Source organism: Taudactylus pleione, unplaced genomic scaffold (assembly GCF_031769625.1).
Source record: "Taudactylus pleione unplaced genomic scaffold, aTauple2 ptg000665l, whole genome shotgun sequence".
Taxonomy (NCBI): Eukaryota; Metazoa; Chordata; class Amphibia; order Anura; family Myobatrachidae; genus Taudactylus; species Taudactylus pleione.
This window is the reverse complement of record NW_028285067.1, coordinates 876313-897108: the sequence shown is the minus strand read 5'-3', so window position 1 is coordinate 897108 and position 20796 is coordinate 876313. Positions and strand designations below refer to the sequence as shown.

Below are 20796 nucleotides of genomic sequence, written 5' to 3'. Positions count from 1 at the left end.
GTACTTCTACCGTGCTGCTTTTCAGTGCAGATTGAAACCTCCTTACTGTGCTGCTCCTCAATGCAGAATGGAACCTCCTTTCCGTGCTGCTCCTCAATGCAGATTGGAACCTCCTTTCCGTGCTGCTCCTCAATGCAGATTGGAACCTCCTTTCCGTGCTGCTCCTCAATGCAGAATGGAACCTCCTTTCCGTGCTGCTCCTCAATGCAGAATGGAACCTCCTTACTGTGCTGATCCTCAATGCAGAATGGAACCTCCTTACTGTGCTGATCCTCAGTGTAGAATGGAACTTCCTTTCCGTGCTGATCCTCAGTGCAGAATGGAACCTCCATACCGTGCTGCTCCTCAATGCAGAATAGAATCTCCTTACTGTGCTGCTCCTCAGTGTAGAATGAAACCTCCGTACCATGCTGCTCCTCAGTGCAGAATGGAACCTCCTTTCCGTGCTGATCCTCAGTGCAGAATGGAACCTCCTTTCCGTGCTGCTCCTCAATGCAGAATGGAACCTCCTTACTGTGCTGATACTCAGTGTAGAATGGAACTTCCTTAGCGTGCTGCTCCTCAGTGCAGAATGGAACCTCCGTACCATGCTGCTCCTCAGTGCAGAATGGAACCTCCTTTCCGTGCTGATCCTCAGTGCATAATGGAACCTCCATACCTTGCTGCTCCTCAATGCAGAATAGAATCTCCTTACTGTGCTGCTCCTCAGTGTAGAATGGAACTTCCTTAGCGTGCTGCTCCTCAGTGCAGTATAGAATCTCCTTACTGTGCTGCTCCTCAATGCAGAATGGAACCTCCTTACTGTGCTGCTCCTCAGTGTAGAATGGAACTTCCTTTCAGCCGATGGCTGAAGCATGTAAAAATTGTCTGTGCTTGGTTGTAACACAGAGTTCCAAACTGCCTCTGAAAGAAACATCAGCAAAAGGAAGTGCATCTGAGCTTCAGAGATTGAGTATCTGTGGCTGAGCAGTCACACACAAGTCTCCGATCACCATTGTTAGTACCAAATGTCAGCTGGGGTGGTGTAAAGCATACTACTATTGTACTCTAGAGGACGAATCACCACAAGGCAGCCCGAAAGACAAGTCTATGTTTTGTCAACCGTAAAGTTTGGTGGAGGAGAAATAATGGTCGAGGGCTGTTTTATATAATTTGGCCTAGGTCTCTTCGTTCAAATGAAGGAATTTACTAATGCTAAAGCATACAATGACATTCTAGAGAATTGCAGAGCTTTGTGGCGACAGTTTGGGGAAAGCTTTCTTGCCTGTTTGTCACGGGGTACCTCTGTGCGCACGGACTATACCACCAGACTATTGTCCCATGGGAATCTAGAACTAACAACAACACACAGGTATCTCTACATCTTTTTCTCCACTCAGCTGTTCTCTCACCAGCCACGGCTACTGCTGAGATCCTGCACTGCTCAGCAACAGGGTTAAGCTTTGAGCCAGTGCTGGCAGTAGAAACAACCCTATTGTTTCTTAACTGGGCCGTTGTATCGGGTCTCTCGTCTCCAGTCTGATGTTTTGCAAGACTGGAGAAAGCAGATCCCATTGCATCTAAATGTAGAGCTACTTTAATTTTTTTCTACTATCTAGACCAGGGGTGGGGAACCTTTTTACTGCCAAGGGCCATTTTGATATATATATAACATTATTTGCGGGCCCGGTGCAGACCATGTCACCTCCGTGTGATGTCAGACAGGGGTGGGCCACAATTGTCTGTGAATACTGCAATGCCCGCAGCATACTCTGGATGCTCCGGGGAGCTGTAAGGGCAGCGGTGTGACCGTCTGAAGCGTCCTAAGGTTGCTCCAGGTATCACTGCTGCATAGATTATGGCTGCAGGGTGCCATTCTAGGCTGCCTGCTAGCCAGATGAGGCTAACCGAAAAAAGCTCAGAGGGCCAGACCAAATGATTCCGGGGTCCTTATACAGCCCCTGGGCCAGAGGTTCCCCATCCCTGATCTAGACACACTATATATTTTATGATACTGGTTTGAAGTAATAACCTCATTCCTAACAATTTGAGGGACGCCTCAATAAAATTGAATGTAAAGAGTAATTTCACTGATATGTTTTTTATTGTCACTTATATGTTCGCCGACACCTACCTCAGCAGTAGATGTCTGTTTCACTAAATAGCACTACTCTCACAGATATTTTTTTGCTACATAACTGTTATTTTTTCTTTGTTTTTCCTTGTCGTTAGCATAGGATTCTATTTTGATACTCCGATTTGAAGTGAATTCTCCAAACGATACATATCTCCTCTTGCTCATACATGTTGCTTATTATTTTCATAGTGTCTTTTTGTTGTCTATAGTTATTTTAATACATATCAATTAAAGGTTATATTTTAGTTAATTGTGTAATTAATCAGAGGTGTGCCCCTCTGCTTAGGAGTACTGTCTTTTCTCTTTCATGTTTGTCATTTGGAAAGCAATGACCCGTACCTACTCACCTGTGGGAGTCTTAAGTGTAGAAAAGTCCCAGACTAGGTTTGCAGCCTGTTAGAGAAAGGTGTCCAGTGCTGTTCAGTGTAGAAAATGGAAAGGGAAAAATCCCACATGTGCAGATGAGCTCTGTGGGACTGTTAGAAAATAAATGAGTTCATTGCAGAGTGGGAATATAGAAGTGGGAGAATTTACACATGCAGTGCTGACTCTTCTTTTACGTGCCAAACTCCTGGCTGAGCATCTATCCTCAAGGTCCTGGTACTGCAGAGGATTTAGAGTACAAAAGTCCTGTGTGGTTTTTTTTGTTGTTGTTTTATTTGTGTAGTTATCTAAAAGGCATGCTATACTTATTGATTCTTTTTAAGTGCCATTTTCTTTGGTTGATTCCAGGTTATCTATTAAGGACCTCCTAAACCACGCCTTCTTTGCAGAAGACACCGGCCTTAGAGTAGAACTAGCAGAGGAAGATGATGGTGTGAACCCATCTCTGGCCCTGAGACTCTGGGTAGAAGATCCCAAAAAGCTCAAAGGAAAACACAAAGACAATGAAGCTATAGAGTTCAGCTTTAACTTGGACCTGGATAATCCGGATGAAGTGGCCTATGAAATGGTGAGAACTTCCAGTCTAGAACTGGCCTGTCTGCGGTGAAACAAATAGACCTGTTTGGTTTAGTTTTCTTAAAAGGTTTCCAACACGTTACAGTCTTTGGGCCTGATTTTAGTATGGATCGCAGCTGCATAATCGCATGCAATGAAGCTGCAAAAATTTGCTAATGCCTGCCACAGCGCAGCCAGCATATAGAGACGCCCACTAATGCTTTCTCACATCCGTAATACCTCGCAGTCCTGCGTATACATCGGTACCATCGAAGCACATCAGCCCGTCACACACAATTACAGCAGATCTCGTTGCACGAAGTGAGTACTCAAACTGCTCTTACAATCGCAGTGGATAATTTATGCACGCCCAAGCAACGACGTTCAGACGGACAGACGCCTGCATTTCTCCGACCACTCCCCTGTCACCGCCCCCAAACTCCCACAGCCTGTCACCCACTCTGCGATGGATTCCGATCTGCATGTGTAATAGCAGTGCAATTGCAGCACACGTGCGGTGCATGCACAGTGCTGAACAATCGGCCGATCTGCGCATGTAGTTGCAATTGTGTATGCTGCTGAGTTAGGCCCTTTATTTACTAGTGGACTTTTGTTTTTGAAAATTATTTTATTTAAAAAGTTCTTTCTTTTGTACCAGAGCCAAAATTTTGTTTGTTTTTTAGATACAAAGAGGTGGGTTAATGGATAATCCTGTATATATGTACTTATATAATTGTGTGTGTGTGTAATAGATATATATATATATATATATATATATATATATATAATGTGTGTACATATATGTGTGTAGGACTGTGTGTGTGTGTAGGACTGTGTGTGTGTGTACATATATATGTGTGTATGGATGTATGCATGTGTTTGTGTGTGTATATATATATATATATATATATATATATATATATTCGTGTATATAAGCGCAGCCTCTATATTGATTAAGCCATCATTTTAGCTTGGTAGTTGTGACGAGATGGATTTAGTCTGTCACCCTGTCGAGGGAATTGGTTCCACAATTTTATATTTCGGTTCCTCTTACCATCTGTGAAATGAGCAGTTATACCACACACCACTGATAGACAGTGATGATAGACAGTGATGATAGACACATGCTCACCTTTACATGGAGCTTTGCTGTCTTTTTTTTTTTTTTAACCAGTTCACTTTGACTTAAAGTTGCGCATAAATCTGTCTCAACTTTGTTCACTTATTTAACATTACATTCTGTGACGATGAGCACAGTGCGAGGACAGGAAGGAAAATTAACCCAAGTGTCTTTTACGATCCCTGTTTACCAGCCCCCTTGGGTCTAACAACTTCTTCAAATCCCAAATCGACTCTACAGGGATATTAAGCAGACTCTTTTGGGGTCTTAAGCTCACTTGAATCCATGAGGTGTGCTGTCAGTAGCCCCTCTGGTTGCGAGTGCTCTGCAGCAGCTCCACTGCGTCACCAAGGACGGGTAATCCTGGGAACAGAAATCAGGATGGCAGTAAGACCCCGCAGGTTATTGCAGTACCCTTACTGGACCTATAGGGTTAATGTGAAATACATTTTTATTACATTAAACCATAGCACACAATAACGCATATATACAAGAGTGCTGCGCTGACACTATTGTACAGAACACATTCATTTTCCCCACCAGTCGCTGAGGTGCCTGTTTAAATCATAACATGTTAAGGTAATGTACAAATGATACATCTGAGGCATTACGTCTATGTTCAGTAAAGCTTTAAGTTAAAAACATGTGCAGCATGTGCGGGGAATGGGGGAGTGGCACCCAGCCTCCGAAATAGATACTCTATATGGAAAAAGCTGTAGCCTGTCACACTAAGCCAAGAGCTTTTATATAATTATTGAAGAATGGTTTATATATGTCTATTTTTTCTAGATGGCTATATATGTATGTATATCATAGACGTAAATTTCCTTATGAAATGTGTGTGAGATCGTCGAGTGCAACCATTTTTCTGACGTTTTTCTGTAGGTTAAATCTGGATTTTTCCATGAAAGTGACAGTAAAGCGGTGTCCAAATCGATACGCGATCGAGTGTGCCTGATCAAGAAGACAAGAGACCGGAAGATGCTGGCTGGAAGCACAGAGGATCGCCGGGATTCCCAGAGCAGAGCTGCTGGGGCACCAGTCGTACAGGCGGCCGCCCCTGTTACTGCTGGCTTTTCGCAAACAGGAGGTAATGAGTGTGAGGAAACGGAGGTGGATCAGCATGTACGCCAGCAGTTACAGCAGCAGTGTCAGCAATGCTCATCCGTTACAGGTTTGTCTACCCCCAATGAATGCTTATGGTGTTTACACGCTAGGTAAGACTTGTATTAATCCTATGAAAATGAACCAGCATAGTGTTATAATAAAAAAAAAAGTTTTTGCTGTGAAAAAAACACATTGCATTAGCTTGCAACTATCACACACACTCATAACTAAATCACCCCCATCTGAATAGCCACTCGGATCAGGCAACCCACGCCTTCCCAAATTAATGTGTCCGGACAACCTAAACCGTATAGGTCAAACATTGGGCCTGATTCAGATATGTATGTACCCATTGTTTACATATCCGATGGTTCAGTACATATGCGATGGTTCATTGTCTATGCAGGCGCAGTGTGCTCGCTGGGGCGTTTAAGGGTGGAGCAGAGATGGGGGCATAGACTGTTGTTCAAAACGGGGGCATGTCACACACCCCCCCCCCCCCTGTTGTGCAGGCGTGTAAAGCCCGTGGTCTGTGTCATGGGTTGCAGACCTCCTGGACCTTGCATAGGGTTTAGGACGGCCAGGCTGCATAAGCGTCATAAAAATGTGAATGCTTGCCACTGCATTGGTAATTCATTACCTACTTCCTTTCAAAAACTAATCCGATTAGTTGGGTACAATCAGTCTTTCATAAATCCACAAAAGTTCTATTTATTGAGTTTTGCGCAATGCTTCCCTAATTGTCATCTCTCAATTGCTCCGGAAGTGACCTATATTAATGTGAAACTTGCCGTACAATCATTCATTGGTCTCTTTTAATTCAAAGATCACAAAGTGGTATTTTTGTACTTACGTTAAATCCTTTTCCCTGAACGCACTGGAGAAACTGGAACTATGGGGTTATATAAGCTTAGCCATGGATTGGGCACTTTAGGAACGTCTGAATTCTTCCCCTTAGCTACTCTGAATCAGTTATTTTAATACCCAAGCCCACAGAGCAGGAGAGCAAAACCAAACGAGAGACAGAAGACGACAAATTACCTCCTACAACATAACTTTTAAGGGTAGAACTAAAACATAAATGGTGGTCCCACCTATCCTTCAATGGATTAATAGAAAAATATGTAATTCAGGTACAAAAATCCCATATATTCCTATCATCCTTTTGGGGAACACTGGAACCTGGGGGATGTCATAAAGCTGTCCCTACAGGATGATACTATCTGAAATAGACCTACACAACACCATCTGTCCAAATCTAGTATCATTGGACACAAAACATTTGAATCTGTACGACCTTCTAAATGTATTTACAGAGGACCAAGTGGCCCGACTCAGCTGCTCAGGAAAGCAGGCACTCTCCAAACTGGTACAAAGTGCCCTCATTTTCAGGAACATCTTTCCACGCTCCAGTGTAAGCCTGTCAAATTGCTGAAGTAATCTTCCGCAGCACTACATGTAGGCATTACTGAAGTCTCCTATTTACATATCTCCTCTTCCAAAGTCCGACAACTGCCTAAATTTATAGATATCCTGTTTTAAACTGCACACTAGTTTAGGCTACATAGATCCCCCTGTCTTAATGAAAAATAATATATGGAGATTTATAGGGCAGAGCCCCCAGCTCCAAAATTTTTCTCACCGTAGATCTAGCCAAAAGAAACATATTCTCCCATGTTAGAAATGTAAACTCCACTGACTCTAACGTAACATGCCTAAATATCTATACTTCTGGCAAAACGCACAGCTTCTGAAAAAAGACAGACATGGACGAGATATGAACTTTTAAAAAGCTAAGGGGAGAATTCAATTAGCGGTGATAATGCAGTCATTTTTCTCGCACCCTTTGTGTGTGAAATCCTCTTGTCGCATTTTTGCACGCACTTGATTTTCTCAAAATTCAATTCCAAAGTCGCGAAGCGCGAAAATTCTTCCTGGTTTTACCCGCGATAAGTGTCGGTGAAAATGGGGAAATCTGCCTGTACCCCCCAAAAAAGCAAAGAGATATAGTATGACAATATAGAAGTGTATTAGTGGTCCTAATAAAGTATTTGGGGTTCTTAAATTGTGTCGAATGGCTGTTTTGTGCATATTTCAAAAGCAGTCTAATAATGATAGAAAACAAGTGTTTTTGGCAAAATAAATATTAATCAATTGGGGGTGCATAAAAATGCCTTTAAGAATATATTTGTCATTTAAAGACACTTTGAAACAAACCTTCAATATATGCCTCTAACACCCACCTGCAATCTTAAAAACACCTGTCCCATTCATACAGCACCCCAATATACCTGTCCCGTCATTAGACCTATTTTCCTTTGCTTTGCACTTTTTTACCCCAAATTTTACATGTCATTATTGGCCAAATGAAGCTAATTAAATATTATTTTTGCCTAATTATTCATTAAGGAGGGTGTCCCAGTGGTGTTTACTTTTTAAATAGGGATTTTCACCAACTTTTCCACCTGCTCATGCATGCGACAGTGAGGGTTGATGGAGGGAGATCCGGAGTATCGCTCTCCAAAAAAAATGTACGTTATTGCGGTCCATAGTCAACTATAGCAGTGATCGCACTCAGCGAAAAAATGTGTGGGTCCCAGGGAGCCCTCACTTTAAAAAAAAAATTGGGGTCCTACTCCACTGTTTCTGGGTCCCATCACACATTATGCTTTTGATCTCCACATATAGCATCAGACCACCCCACATGCCCTACACACACACCTTGGGAAGTCATACTCATATTTTACAGTACGGATAATGCTTATAATTACAGTGCCTTGATCTCACATAGCCAACAGGTGCAGAGCTGAGGGCAGACAGCAGTTGGAACAGTGCTGGGGTCAGGTGGCAGCTTGTTGTGGGCAGTGCTTGGCAGCAGGTAGCAGTTGGGATAGAGGGGATTAAGTGCAAGAAGCAGTTGCAGTGGAGCTGGGGGTAGAGAGGGGGCATTAGGGCAGGCAGTACTGGTGGTAGGGAAGGAGGGAAGGGGGTAAGAGCGGACAGCAGTTGGAACAGTGCTGAGGCTGGAGTCAGGTGGCAGCTAGGACAGGGCTGGGGGCAGGTAACAGTTGGGGCATAGGGGGTTATGGGCAGTTGGCTGTTGGGGCCGGTAGAGGGGGTAAGGGCATGTGGCAGTTGGGGTGCAAAGGGGTGGATAAGGGTAGATAGCAGCTGGGGCAGTACTAGGGGGGCAAGGAGTGGGTTAGTGACGGGCAGTGCTGGGGCTAGGAAGAGGATAAGGGTAGATAGCAGCTAGGGCAGTATTGGGGGCCAAGGAGAGGGCTAGGGGCAGGCAATGCTTGGGCTTAGGCACGCGATAAGGGTAGATAGCAGCTAGTACTGGGACCGAGGAGGGGGGGTAAGGGGCAGGCAGTGCTGGGGGTTGGGAGGGGGGTAAGGTGCTAACTAGTTATGAAAAACACTGTAAATGACAGTCCTGTGGGACCTTCTCCTTTGCTAAAAATGGGTCCACTGACACAAATTTTCTCAAAGCAGCAGCTACTCTCCGGTCCCCCTGCCTGCCAGCCAGCTTGATTGATTGCCGAGTGTTATCCCCGCAGCACCCCCAGCCCCCACCCTGTTTGTATTATTAGCTGAACCCACACCAAAATTGTTTAATAAATAGATCCCATTGGGGCCTTTCTATTAACATTAGCATTATATCCTCCGAAAACACATTTTTTGGGCTGGGAAGGGAGGACGAGTACCTGCAAATACTAAGTATCCCCCGAATGTTTGTATAGGGTACTGCAGCATATCCCCAATATCTGCTCCGGACCTCCATTTTCGACAGCTGAAGCAGCCCCTATAGTTTTCTATAGGGGCTGCTGTATAAGCATATTTACCGAGCTACGGAATATGAAGTGTTCTGGAGCTTGCCCCCAGTAGCTAATGCCATTTTAGCTTATAGGCTGCTTTCCTCACCATTTACCGGGAAGTGGATCCGTAGGATCCCTCCTCAGCAATGGCCGCTCTCGCATGCAAAGTTAAAACTCTGCACTTGCGCTCCAGGGTCCTGAATTAGTGATCACTACACTTCTAACACATAGCAGGGATGAGCTCCCTCCTTTCAGAGCCCCTGTCCCTGCTTGTGTTTAATGATAAAAACTTATGATTATTGGGTCTAGAACCCGAAAATTTATAAATAGGCCCCTTAGTGAGAAGTGGTAGTAATGCTTTCATATGGAGTGATATCTCAGAGAAAGTGAGCAGGGCCAGTTTTATTTATTTGTTTATGTAAATCTCGTTACCCTTCAGTAATTTTCCTTTCTACTTCAGGGTCCATAGGGGGTCCACAGGGTTGACCTTGGGGTATAGGTTGGGAACCAAATCCGGGCACCACGCAGTTAAAGCTTTTAGCTCCCAGGATGCACTGGGTCCACTCTCCCTATAACCCCACCCCCAAGCCAGAGGCACCTCAGTTTAAGTTGGTGCCCGGCCGGAGTCGGGTCACCGTTAGCGCAGGGGGAGCTGATTAGCAGCCCCTAAGCTTATTTTAATTTTTTTAGGGACAAAGTTTTTTCATGGACTTTGGACTCTTCAGAGCGGCAGCGTCGGACTGTCCATAGGACGTCTAAGCTGCCGCTCCGTCACCCCGCTGGCGCTGAGACGCCAGTACAGATCTGGGGATCTCAGCGGGACCCCAGAGTCTGTACTAGCCGGACTCTGCGGGCGCCCAGGACTGCTGCCGGATCCACGGGGAGCAGGTAAGGTCGCGGATCACCGCTTGCGGTGATCCGCGCATTTCAAATGCAGTCCTGTGCCTCCGGTCTCAGGGGACAGACCGGAGGCGCCGGCAGTGGCGGCGGGCCCCCCATACCCCGTGTGTCCACTAGACCACCAGGGACTTAACGATCGGTGCAGGGAGCCGGCGTCCCGGGGGTTAATAGCCGGCCAGGGGAGGCAGCCTTCCCTGTTACAGCGGCTCCTCCCCTCAGCTCAGCGCGCCTTTCAGTATCCATAGTCTGGCGTCGCTGAGCTGCTTCCTCCGCGGGCCACACTTCCTCTGAGGTCTCCAGCGGCCATTTTATCTCTGTGGTGCAGCAGAAATCTCTCAGGATGGCAGTGAGTCCAGTCCCCCTGCGTACCTCACCATCAGGTCAGTGTACACAGCGCTGTAGCCTTCCCAGACACTGAATCTGGGCAGTTGAATGCAGTGTAATAGTGCAGTATATTATATGACATGTTTATGTATATATGTATATATCTGCATTGTATGTGACTTATGCTAGTGCTGACTGTACTTTATTCTCTCACCTGTCAGTGTATATCTATCCCTTTTCTTTATCTGCCCTAATACAGCTGTACTTAGGGTGGTTCTGAGACCTCACATTTATATACTTGTTAATATTTGTGTGGTTTGTCACATACTGTTGCGTGCTGCACGTTGCCATATTTTAGATGGAACTGTGTGTTGCATACGCTGAAAATGGGTCCCTGCAGCTAATTTTTGGCATCAGTCAGGACCAGTATAGTGCTGCTTAATATTTCCGCCAAGATTGGTCAGATATGTCTGACCAGGAGATAGAGCGTTATACTGCACCCATTTTTACTATCCTGCAAGTCATGTGCTGCAGGTGTTAGTGCGGAGGATTTGACTCATAAAGGGTTCTGTATGTGGCGTCATCTGGTGCCGGCCTCTTTCACGACCCCCTTGGGCGGTTTGTTTTCTCGGGATCCTCTCAATTGCGGATCGCCGGGCGGGCCCCATTGTTGTACCTCACTTGGGGTTACTTCACCATACTGCCCTTTTCATCTCAGGGTATCTCGCAGCTTCTTGCACTCTTCCCCTGTGACACAGACTACCGCTCCCTGCAGGGGTTTTTCGCAGTATATGAATTCCCCCTGGTGCCACAATAGTCTGTCATTCCCCTTGCAGGGATTACCACAACAGCCACCCTGGGTGGATGTCGTTTTCTACGAAACGCTAATTGGCGTGGTTGACGCCCTGTGGTTACTTCCCAGTTGGCTCTGCCGTGAACTGGGTACTGTTCGGGGCTCTTTCCCTCTTACACGGGGGGAAGCCTATTTCAGGTATTATTATCCCTGCTTTAGGGCTGGTAGCAGGTCCATTCTGGTTAGAGTGAATGTTGACCTGCACCTGTATCATACACCCTCAGTATTGCGTGCCTTCGGGTTACCTGTTGCTGACTAGCGGGTGGATCGCATAGCGGGACTCTGGCTGTTGCCAGATAGGAGGTGTTACAACAGTGTTTGGCCTCCTGTCCCAAATTCCCTGAGGGTCATCACGAGCCCCTCCTGGGGGGGATGGGCGTGTTACTCGTCTGGTTACAGACGTTACTACGCCTCCCATTCCTGCGTGGTCGGATTCTTCGGATCCGTAGGTGGTAACTCTGCCTGAAATCAGTATACTTGCTTTCAGGAGTTGTTACCCATCCTACCATGGCTATAGCATGGTTGGTTAATACTATTGCATATTGGGTTGATGCATTTGTAACGTTTTTTCCCCTCCAACACGTCGGGGGTTCAAATGTATTTGGTCGCTCACGTAATATATGCTGTTGTCATAGGTGGAAATGCCTATATTGGATACCAGTCTCCTAACTTTCAGAGTTCCGGCTGCGACTGTATCCTCCGTAATACCCTATGGCTGCGCTCTGGGAATGCAGAGGTGCAGATACCATCTTTAGGGTTGATATTGTTTGGTCCTGACCTTGACAAGATTGTAGTAACATTGGCAGTATTACTAACGACAAGTTTACCGCTTTCAGCTATGCCCACTACAAGGCCTCAGACTAAGTCTGTTAAGTCTTTTTTGTCCTCTGGGTCAGCCTAAAGGTCTGTTTCTTCGTAGACTGTCGGCATCTACAAGGGCCGACATATCCAGTACCGAGCAGGCCTGGACTGCCAGCCGATCCTGCTTCTGAACCTACGGATATCTCTTCAGTCTGACGGGACAGGCCTACAACTGGGAGATACCGATTTTCTCAGTTCGCCCGGTATTAGTGTCAAGTTGCCGCGGCTACGTGGGTAGGAGGGTACGCCCTCTTTACAAGGGCCTTACAGATCCAGAAAGCTATGCAGTTGTTGCGGTAAGCGGAGCTAATTGGGCCATCCCCACTATCTCAGTGAGGGACTGGTTGTTCTGTTTTCTTTCTGGTGCGGTGGCTGAATGGTCCTCTTTGGCCTGTTCTCTGTCTCAATTCCCTGAACCAGTTCCTAAAGCTACCTGGGCTCAGGAGGAAATCCCTATGCTCCATCATACGATGTTTGGAACCTGGGGACTTTAGGGTATCACTGGATATACAGGACGCGTGCCTACGGGTACTTACAGAGACCTTTCCTCAGCATGGGCTGAGGTTTGCTGTATCACAGCAACACTTACAATTTTTCGGGCTCTGCCTGTTGGGACTGTCCTCAGCCCCACAGGGGTTTACCAGCGTTTTGGATTTTCTGACAGTTCTTCTGTTCAGTATATCCCAATGCTCCTGTACCTGGACTGCCTCCTGCTCTTAGCGGGATCACCGGGGTACTTTACGGCCAGGTCAGGATGACTGTGGCTTCTTCAGGGTACAGACGTTTAATCAACGGGGAAAAAGTCCTCCCTGCATCCCTCTCTGGGTATTCTTCATCTAGGATCCCTGCTGGATTCTCAGAATCTGAGAATTCTTCTGGCGTAAGACGGAATCTCCTCTCTTCCATTAGGAGTACATGGTTGTCTGCGCAGTTGACAGATGTCTTTACACTCTGGGATGCATGGTGGAATGGGCTCAGTTCCATTCCAGGCCTTTCCATAATTGGCTCATCTCCAGATGGAATGAGTTTTTTCTGTCGGATAACTGTTCAAACGATGATGCTCTCTCCGGAGGCAAGTCGGTCCCTGTCCGGGTGGCTATGGCCATCTCGTCCAGGGTTTTCTTTGCTAGGGACAGTGTCTGGATCGAATCCTTTTCAGTGCAGTTGGACGTCTGTCGATTCCACCCTGTCAATTAACTTACTCTGGCATAACTCTTGTTTCCCGGTGAACCTGAAAAGGTTCAGTCCGACAGGGTCAGGACAGTGGCTTCCTTTTTAGCAACACTGTTCGTTGGGTGGCAATGACAGGTATGTCACATATTCGGACATAGTCCGAGGGTCTCCTCCCGACCATCTCGGCAGCGTTCATTTCAGGAGCTCTCCATTGGGAAGCGGGAGTCCTCAGCCGTCACGACGTGCATCCCGGGGACTAGTCTCTTCCCCAAGAGAGGTTTCATCTCCTGGTGAGCAGGGGGGGCCCCCCTGAGGTGACCCTCATGGCCTTCTGACTTTATCACACTATGGTGTTACAGTTCAGCTCTGGGGATTCTGAAGCAAACTTCAGCGACTCTTTGTCGGTGAAGTGGTCCTTCCACTTTGTGTACCTGTGTTCTCCGGTCTCCCTTCTTCCTCGAGGTCTTTGGAAGTGTTTTCAATCGAGACGGAGATGCTTTCCTGCTGGTGGCTCCTGATTGCCCCAGATGTCAGGGGTACTTGGATCTTCGGAGTCTCTACATCAATACTCCATCCCTGATGCTTCACTGCCCGGACCTGTTGTCTCAGGGTCCTTGGTTTTGCCTTGGACCTGGGTCGTTTGTCTTTGACTGTGTCCTTACAGTGGTCTTACGGCTTCCCTGGCTTTGTCATCGTTGGAATGATTAGAGCACATGGATCAGCTTTTGCTGGGACCTACCACAAACTGTGGCAGCCATAAATCTTATGGTATTGTACCTGTCGATGCAATCCTCCGGTGTCCAGGATTTCCAGATATTCTGGCATTCCTTCCGGCTGGCTTGGGTTTCACACTTGGCCTGGTCTTCCTGACAGTGCGGATCTCTACACTGTCAGTATGGTTAAGATATGGAATTGCTTCACTCTGGTATCCAGTTCATCCTTTGGAGTGTTTTCTTGATTATGCCTCCATTTGTCCTCCCTAGGGACTCCTTGGGAGTAAGTAGTGGTTCTTCGTTACCTCCGGGGACAGTCAATGGAACCGCTGGTTGTGATAGCCATTACATGGTCTATTGCTTAGGCTCTCTCTTTCTCTCAGGGTGTTTATATCAACCAGGAGAGTGTCTGAATTGGGAGCGTTCTCATGTGGCTCCCTCTTCTGGAGGGCATCATGTCAGGGTGGGAGTTGCTCTCGCCCTGTGTTTCTTCTTAGTGGTTTTCAGGTTCCATATTGTTCTGGAACTTATGGTACGGCCATTCTGTCCCCAGTCCTCTCGGCTGGTGTGGCCTCATTGACTGTGGTCTGGCCTCTTTGGATTTATGTGATCCGTTCAGGTTCCTTACGGAAATCGGACTCCTTATTGGTGGTCTGAGATTTCTGGTTTTCACAGGAAAGGATGGCCGGCCTATAACCAAATGTTGGCTTGGATGGCCTCGTAGGTCTTCCTCAGGGGCCTACCCATGGGTAGGCCTTCCTGTTGTTGATGCTTGTTTTTTCTCGGGCCATGTGACCCTCGTGTGCGGCTCGCTGTGGCGCCTCGGCTGTTTTGCCTTACTAGGTGGCCACGTGGTCTTCTGTCCACACCTTTTTAAGGTTCTAGGCATTGGTTTCCTTTGCCTCTCAGGATGCTTCCTTTTTGGCGACGGATTCTCCTCTCAGCACAGGAGCGTCCCCACCCTTGGTTGAACTGCTTTGGGACATCCCCAAGGTCAACCCTGTGGACCCCCTATGGACCCTGAAGTAGAAAACAAGAGATATGGTAAGAACTTACCTTTGTTATCTCTGTTTCTACGAAGTCCATAGGGTCCACAGGGCGCCCGCCCTGACGCACCTGGCTTCATATGGGCTGTGTGGCTGGTCACCGGTTTTCCGTCTCCCATTTCGGTGAGTATGGTTATTGAGTGTTCCAGTTTTCTCTCTCTTTTTCTCTCCTCCTCCGGCCTTTGGCTACTTACAAACTGAGGTGCCTCTGGCTTGGGGGTGGGGTTATAGGGAGAGTGGACCCAGTGCATCCTGGGAGCTAAAAGCTTTAACTGCGTGGTGCCCGGATTTGGTTCCCAACCTATACCCCAAGGTCAACCCTGTGGACCCTATGGACTTCGTAGAAACCGAGATAACAAAGGTAAGTTCTTACCATATCTCTTGTTTTTTATCAGAGCCTTTGAATGGGCGCTCTTACACAGGAGGATCTAGCAGCTCTTTGTTAGTTCTTCAATCAGACCTGCTCTGTGGTCAGATTTGGTCATACATGAGCATGGCCCAACCTGTAACATGTAACCACACTATTAGTGACCACATTTACCTTCTGTCCCAATGGTATAGGATTATGATTTGTTTTTTTATGACCTATACACATTACTATTTGCATCCAGTCAGCTCTTATCTAGCTTTATTGATTGTCAAAATAAGTGTTATAAGCTCTTTAATGTTATACATAATTGGTGAGTTTTTGTACCTTGATACAGTTTAATGTGGGAACTCCAGAGAGCAGCATTGTAAATCAGCCAGTTTGGTCATTCGCTGCTCCAAATAAAGTGCAGCAATAGCAGAAACCACGCTGGGCAGGCTGAGGGTACTGGGACAATTGATCCTTATGCAGGGAACAGAGAATGCAGGTGCACACTCCTATGCTGGGTACACGACTAGACGATATGTAATCCGAGCCAGCGGATGGGAGCGACCTATCGGGCACAATGTCTAGTGTGTACCAGCCATGGCGCTGACTATGCGTGCGCTCCCCCGCATCGTCAGCGACATCCTCAGTCGGCCCTGCATTTGGTTCCGATGACCGATGTTGTTAACAGGAGCCAAGCTGCCGAATGCAGCATGGACCCGCTCAGTCACTGCCGGCTTTGCTAAGTGTTTATGCACTTGCCGAAGCCTGCACCCCCACCGGGTCCCTTCACTAACGAGTTTGTGAACACTAGACATCGTCTAGTGCAGTGGTTCTCAAACTCGGTCCTCACACAGGTCACCTTTTCCAGGTCACCCAGCAGCTGCACAGGTGTAATCATTACTCACTGACACATTTTAAAAGATCCACAGGTGGAACTAATTATCTCACTTGTGATTCTGTGAGGAGACCTGGAAAACATGCACTGTTTGGGGTCCTGGGGACCTTGTTTGAGAACCTGTGGTCTAGTGTGTACCGGCCTTAAGTACTAAGAACAATGATAATCAAATAATCCTAATAAACTCTGCAATTAACATGGAGTATAAGTGAGGTTCTTAGGACGTGTTTGGCCAAAAATGTTTGCTCATCCACCATGTCAAGGTGAACCCCGTAAGATGGGTCCCTAATACTAACACCTTTATCCAGGACACATATAATAATGGCCATTCTAATATGTAGACAGCAATGCAGGAGCCTGAGCTTAAGGCGGATGGGTGAGGTGCAAATACCAAGCAGAAGGAGTCCCAGCCTTCAAGTGTACAATATATACACAAATATAGTGGACAGGGGGAGGGGGCTTGGACTGCACACCCTAATTTTAAGCATAAGAGATGCTACCATGCTGAGACTCGTAGTACAATACAGGGGGTCGGAGAATGCAGGTACATATATCCAATACGTTGTATCCACTAACTGCAACAAGAACGGAAAAATCTCATCATAAGTGTAAAGGTGCCCACATACATACCGAGTTTTCATCCAATTTGGCCGATTTCGCTGAATCGTGACGACAGATCATGTAAAAAATGGCCAAATCGTGAGTTTCTACTCTTGATCACGATGCTGATGCGCGTCTCCGCTCGTCGTACCTCGCATCTTCAGATCTGCCATGCTGTAGGGCAGATTAGCCAATCTGGGATTCAATGCACTGGCTGCAAGATAGCTCTTAAGTCAGATTGGACATTTTTAACTCCAAATCGTGACCACGACTGCGTTCAGGGAGAGTTCAGGGGAAATCGTGTACATCGGCTGGTTGGGAGCAAGTCGGTATGTGTGTGTGCACCTTAAGTGAGAACCACTCTGTTAATACTATAGGGCAACAAATAAGGGAAAAATCATGGCACGATTTCTAGACCGCTCTAGACTACAACATATATCCATATAATGGAATAAAACAATATATTCTATAAGAATAAATACAGAAACAATTATCTGTTGGAGATAGTAATGAGATTAAATACAGGTGGACACTTGACACTTTGTTTTTAAGTAATTATTTTATTTTCACATATTCCAGTCTATAATCACTTCTATAGTTTATATTTGACTGTCTCCCTTATGAGGATAGGCCAAATATTTTAAGGAGAAATAACTAAAGGTTATGTTTTAACTAATTCAATAAACATTCACAATTGTTCTATGTAGAATAGGGGTAAGTGCACTGAATATTAAAAGCCCTTTATTTTCCAATTTCTTCTTAAAATTGATTAACACAAGGGGCATCAGTGGCACTTCTGTATTATTGACCGGATTTGAGTTATAATAATCCATATGGGATCTAAACATACTAATATATTCAAATACTCCTGAACACCACTTACTGAATTGCATTTTAAAAGTGGTTGGATATAGGGCCTGATTCAGAGCCGCTCGTAAGCGGCCGCTCGTTCGTTCTGACCGATGTTCGCACATCTGCGCATGCGTACGGATTGTAATACGCATGCGCGAACCAGTCAGTGCGGCCGAAAATCGTTTGTTCGCTATATAGCGAATGCCTGCTATTTTGAGTGACAGAAGGAGGCGTATGTGGGTGGTAACAGGGGAAGGTGCTTGAAAACGGGGGTGTGGAATTAGATCGCAGGCGTGCTTAAAGGTCAAAACGGGCGTTTTAAGGGAGTGCATAATTAATACAGCAGCGTCATTGACCTCGTCACTTGTTTTTTTTTTTCCCCCGAACTGCTCGCAAAATAGCGGTTGAAAAAACCAGCCACAAGAATAGCGAGCAGTTCATACGCTGTTCGATGTGCTCGATTAATCTAATAAATAGCGGACATGACGTAGGATGCGAGCGGCCAGGGGGCGTATTTTTCAAAATTACAATTGCAAGTTTTGCTCGCTCGTTCACACTTAGAGGCGTGAACAGACCGCAATTAGCGAACGGTTCATTTGAATAGCCACCCCTTGTTTTAGAACGAACAACCGCAAATAGCGAGCGGCTCTGAATCAGGCCCATAGTGCGCAAATGCAATCTTTGTGCTCAGTGATGCCGGTGTCTGCAGTATTATTAGATTGATTTGCTTGTATTGTTCTCCATTTGGTGGTGTGAGTATATTCTCTCATTATACTGTAGCTCGCAAGAACTATTTGCATTAAATCTGCAGCACTGTGCTTATTACAAAAGAGTGTTGGATTATGCTTCACCACTGCATAGGTTTACTTTTGGGACATAGCCACAGTTTGCACACACTTAAATATGCATTAATACATGTATTATCTTTTTGTCTTAGCTGATAGCCGGTCAGATACAGGGGGAGGTTCCGTCGCAGCGTCGGACAATTCCAGCCAGCACAGTGCAATCTATAGTGCGTCTCATGAAGCTATAAGTGCACAGCGGATGTCTGGCATGCCACAAACTGAAGCCAGTCACATGGGGCAGTTTTATCCGCAGCAACACGTCATGGGACACTATCAGCAGACCCAGCCGGTGAGTTCTTGTTCCTTCTATATAAGGGATGGTGTATTCGAAGTGTGAGATACCAGGATGGCCATGGGAAAGGGAGCTGCTGTATGCTAACACTTCAATAGCCTTAAATATATTCTCTTTATTCTATATTTAAATAACCGTTAAATTGTTGAGTTGCCCAAATGTAAATGTACTTGTCTCTGTGCTTGTATCCTTATAAACACAAATGGTTAATTAGTCACATTCACTCTCCCATAGCAAGCAACATATTTTAGACATTACACACTATATAATGTCTACTTGTGTAGTTTAACAGGCATTCTTACCTAGACAAAGTAAAATATAGTATAAGTACAATAGACCGTATCATTAGTATGGAGATGCCAGGTCTTATCTAACAATGTTAACGAAGGAGTTTGTGTAGGTGGGCAGTCTATAGGAAGAGAAAAAGAAACCCGGAGAACAAACTTCATATGTGGCAGAGTTAGTGTGTTTTGTGTGAGCTCTGTAAGGACACTATGCTATTTATGAACAGTGCATTAGAATAACATGCATAGCCACCTATTACACTATGCCATCCAACGCTCCCTCCTGCAGTCCAGAACAATGAGCATCTGGGCGAAACCTTAGAAATAGTTGATTTGTTATATATTTTTATTCATAGGTTTGTTCGGTTTTTTTTTGTTCCCACCCCCTCTTCTTTCACCTCAGTCAGGGTGTGTGAAGTTGCACTTTGACTTCTAAGCTTTATAGGGTTTGGAGGTGCTTCCTGCCACTTACCCAAGTCCTCATTAGATTTTTGTGAGTGTCTTTGGGGTTGCACTACTCCTGCGATCTTAATGGCCAGTGTTTTAGCTAGCACATTTACGGACACTACTTCTGGTACATGACTGGACATGTTAGGTCGGTTACAGGTGGACTCTGATACAACTACTCATGATCAGTGCTGTGCGCACACTAATATTTTCTCCTGCATCCACTAGGGGACTCTGGAGTTACACTGGGGTATAGACTTGTGATGAGTGGAGCCTGGCACTTTAAATAGTCTTAAGAATTGAAGTTGGCTCCTCCCCCTATATACCTCACTGGCCAGACCCATTGCACCCAGTGAAGATCTCCTATCAAGTTTAGGCAAAATATTACAATGTAATGATGTTGGACATCTTTTATATAGATTATATATGAAACTCTTTTTAAAATCATTGCAATAGGTCAAAGCTGATCGGTTGCTAGAATTTGTCACTTTTCCCCCACATACAGTGTTAGAAAATGAACCCGATGGAATTCAAATTTACAGATAGGTTTAAACAATTATGGTAATTAAAGAAGGGGGAGATGTCTCTAGATATGGACATGCATAGAATGTTGACTAAACATGTCTCTAGGAGTTAATATGGGTTGGGTATGAAATACCGACGGGGCAGGTAAGTATGCTAACCCTCCCTTAGGGGTGCCTAATTTTAAAACCCCCGGAGTGGTGCCTAACCCTAACCTTCCTCCGATGGTGCCTAACCCTTCCCGGGGGGGTGCCTAATGCTTAAGACCCCCTGGAAGTGCCTAAACGTCCTCCCCCCGCGCGGCTAACAGATAACCTTTCCCGCTTACCTTCGTTCGTGTAACAGTCTGTCGTGATTGCGTTGTCAGGTTAAAGATAGGCGTCGGTATTTAGACACCTATCTTTAGTACTAAGCCAGCATTTCGACGCCGGGATTCCATCAGACAGCTTCCTGTGCGTCGGGATTCTAACTACTTCCCGTTAATATATTTATAGACCAGGTTTACACGCTCTTGTTTTTATACAGGTGCCCATGCCACAGATGTTACCGTTGCACTGCCTGCCGCAGCCTGTTTCTCCATACCAACCGCTAACGATGATGGACGGACAACTTAATGCACAGGTAATAATGTCTTTGTGGAGCAATATATATATATATATATATATATATATATATATATATATATACAGTTTATTGATTTAAGATTGGTTCACAAATTATTTGATTTAACTTGT

The 20796-nt window shown here is 45.7% G+C and overlaps 1 protein-coding gene across 4 annotated transcripts in view; it reads left to right on the top strand.

The window, feature by feature from the left end:
* The window catches only part of WNK3 (WNK lysine deficient protein kinase 3), a 129438-nt gene that overhangs the window by 56157 nt on the left and 52485 nt on the right, over nt 1–20796 (top strand). For all 4 annotated transcript variants that reach the window (XM_088455689.1, XM_088455690.1, XM_088455687.1 and 1 more), the window contains exons 7-10: nt 2849–3068; nt 5061–5349; nt 18610–18806; nt 20588–20683. In XM_088455689.1, the coding sequence (XP_088311815.1) occupies nt 2849–3068; nt 5061–5349; nt 18610–18806; nt 20588–20683 (802 nt within the window). The remainder of the gene's footprint in view (nt 1–2848; nt 3069–5060; nt 5350–18609; nt 18807–20587; nt 20684–20796) is intronic.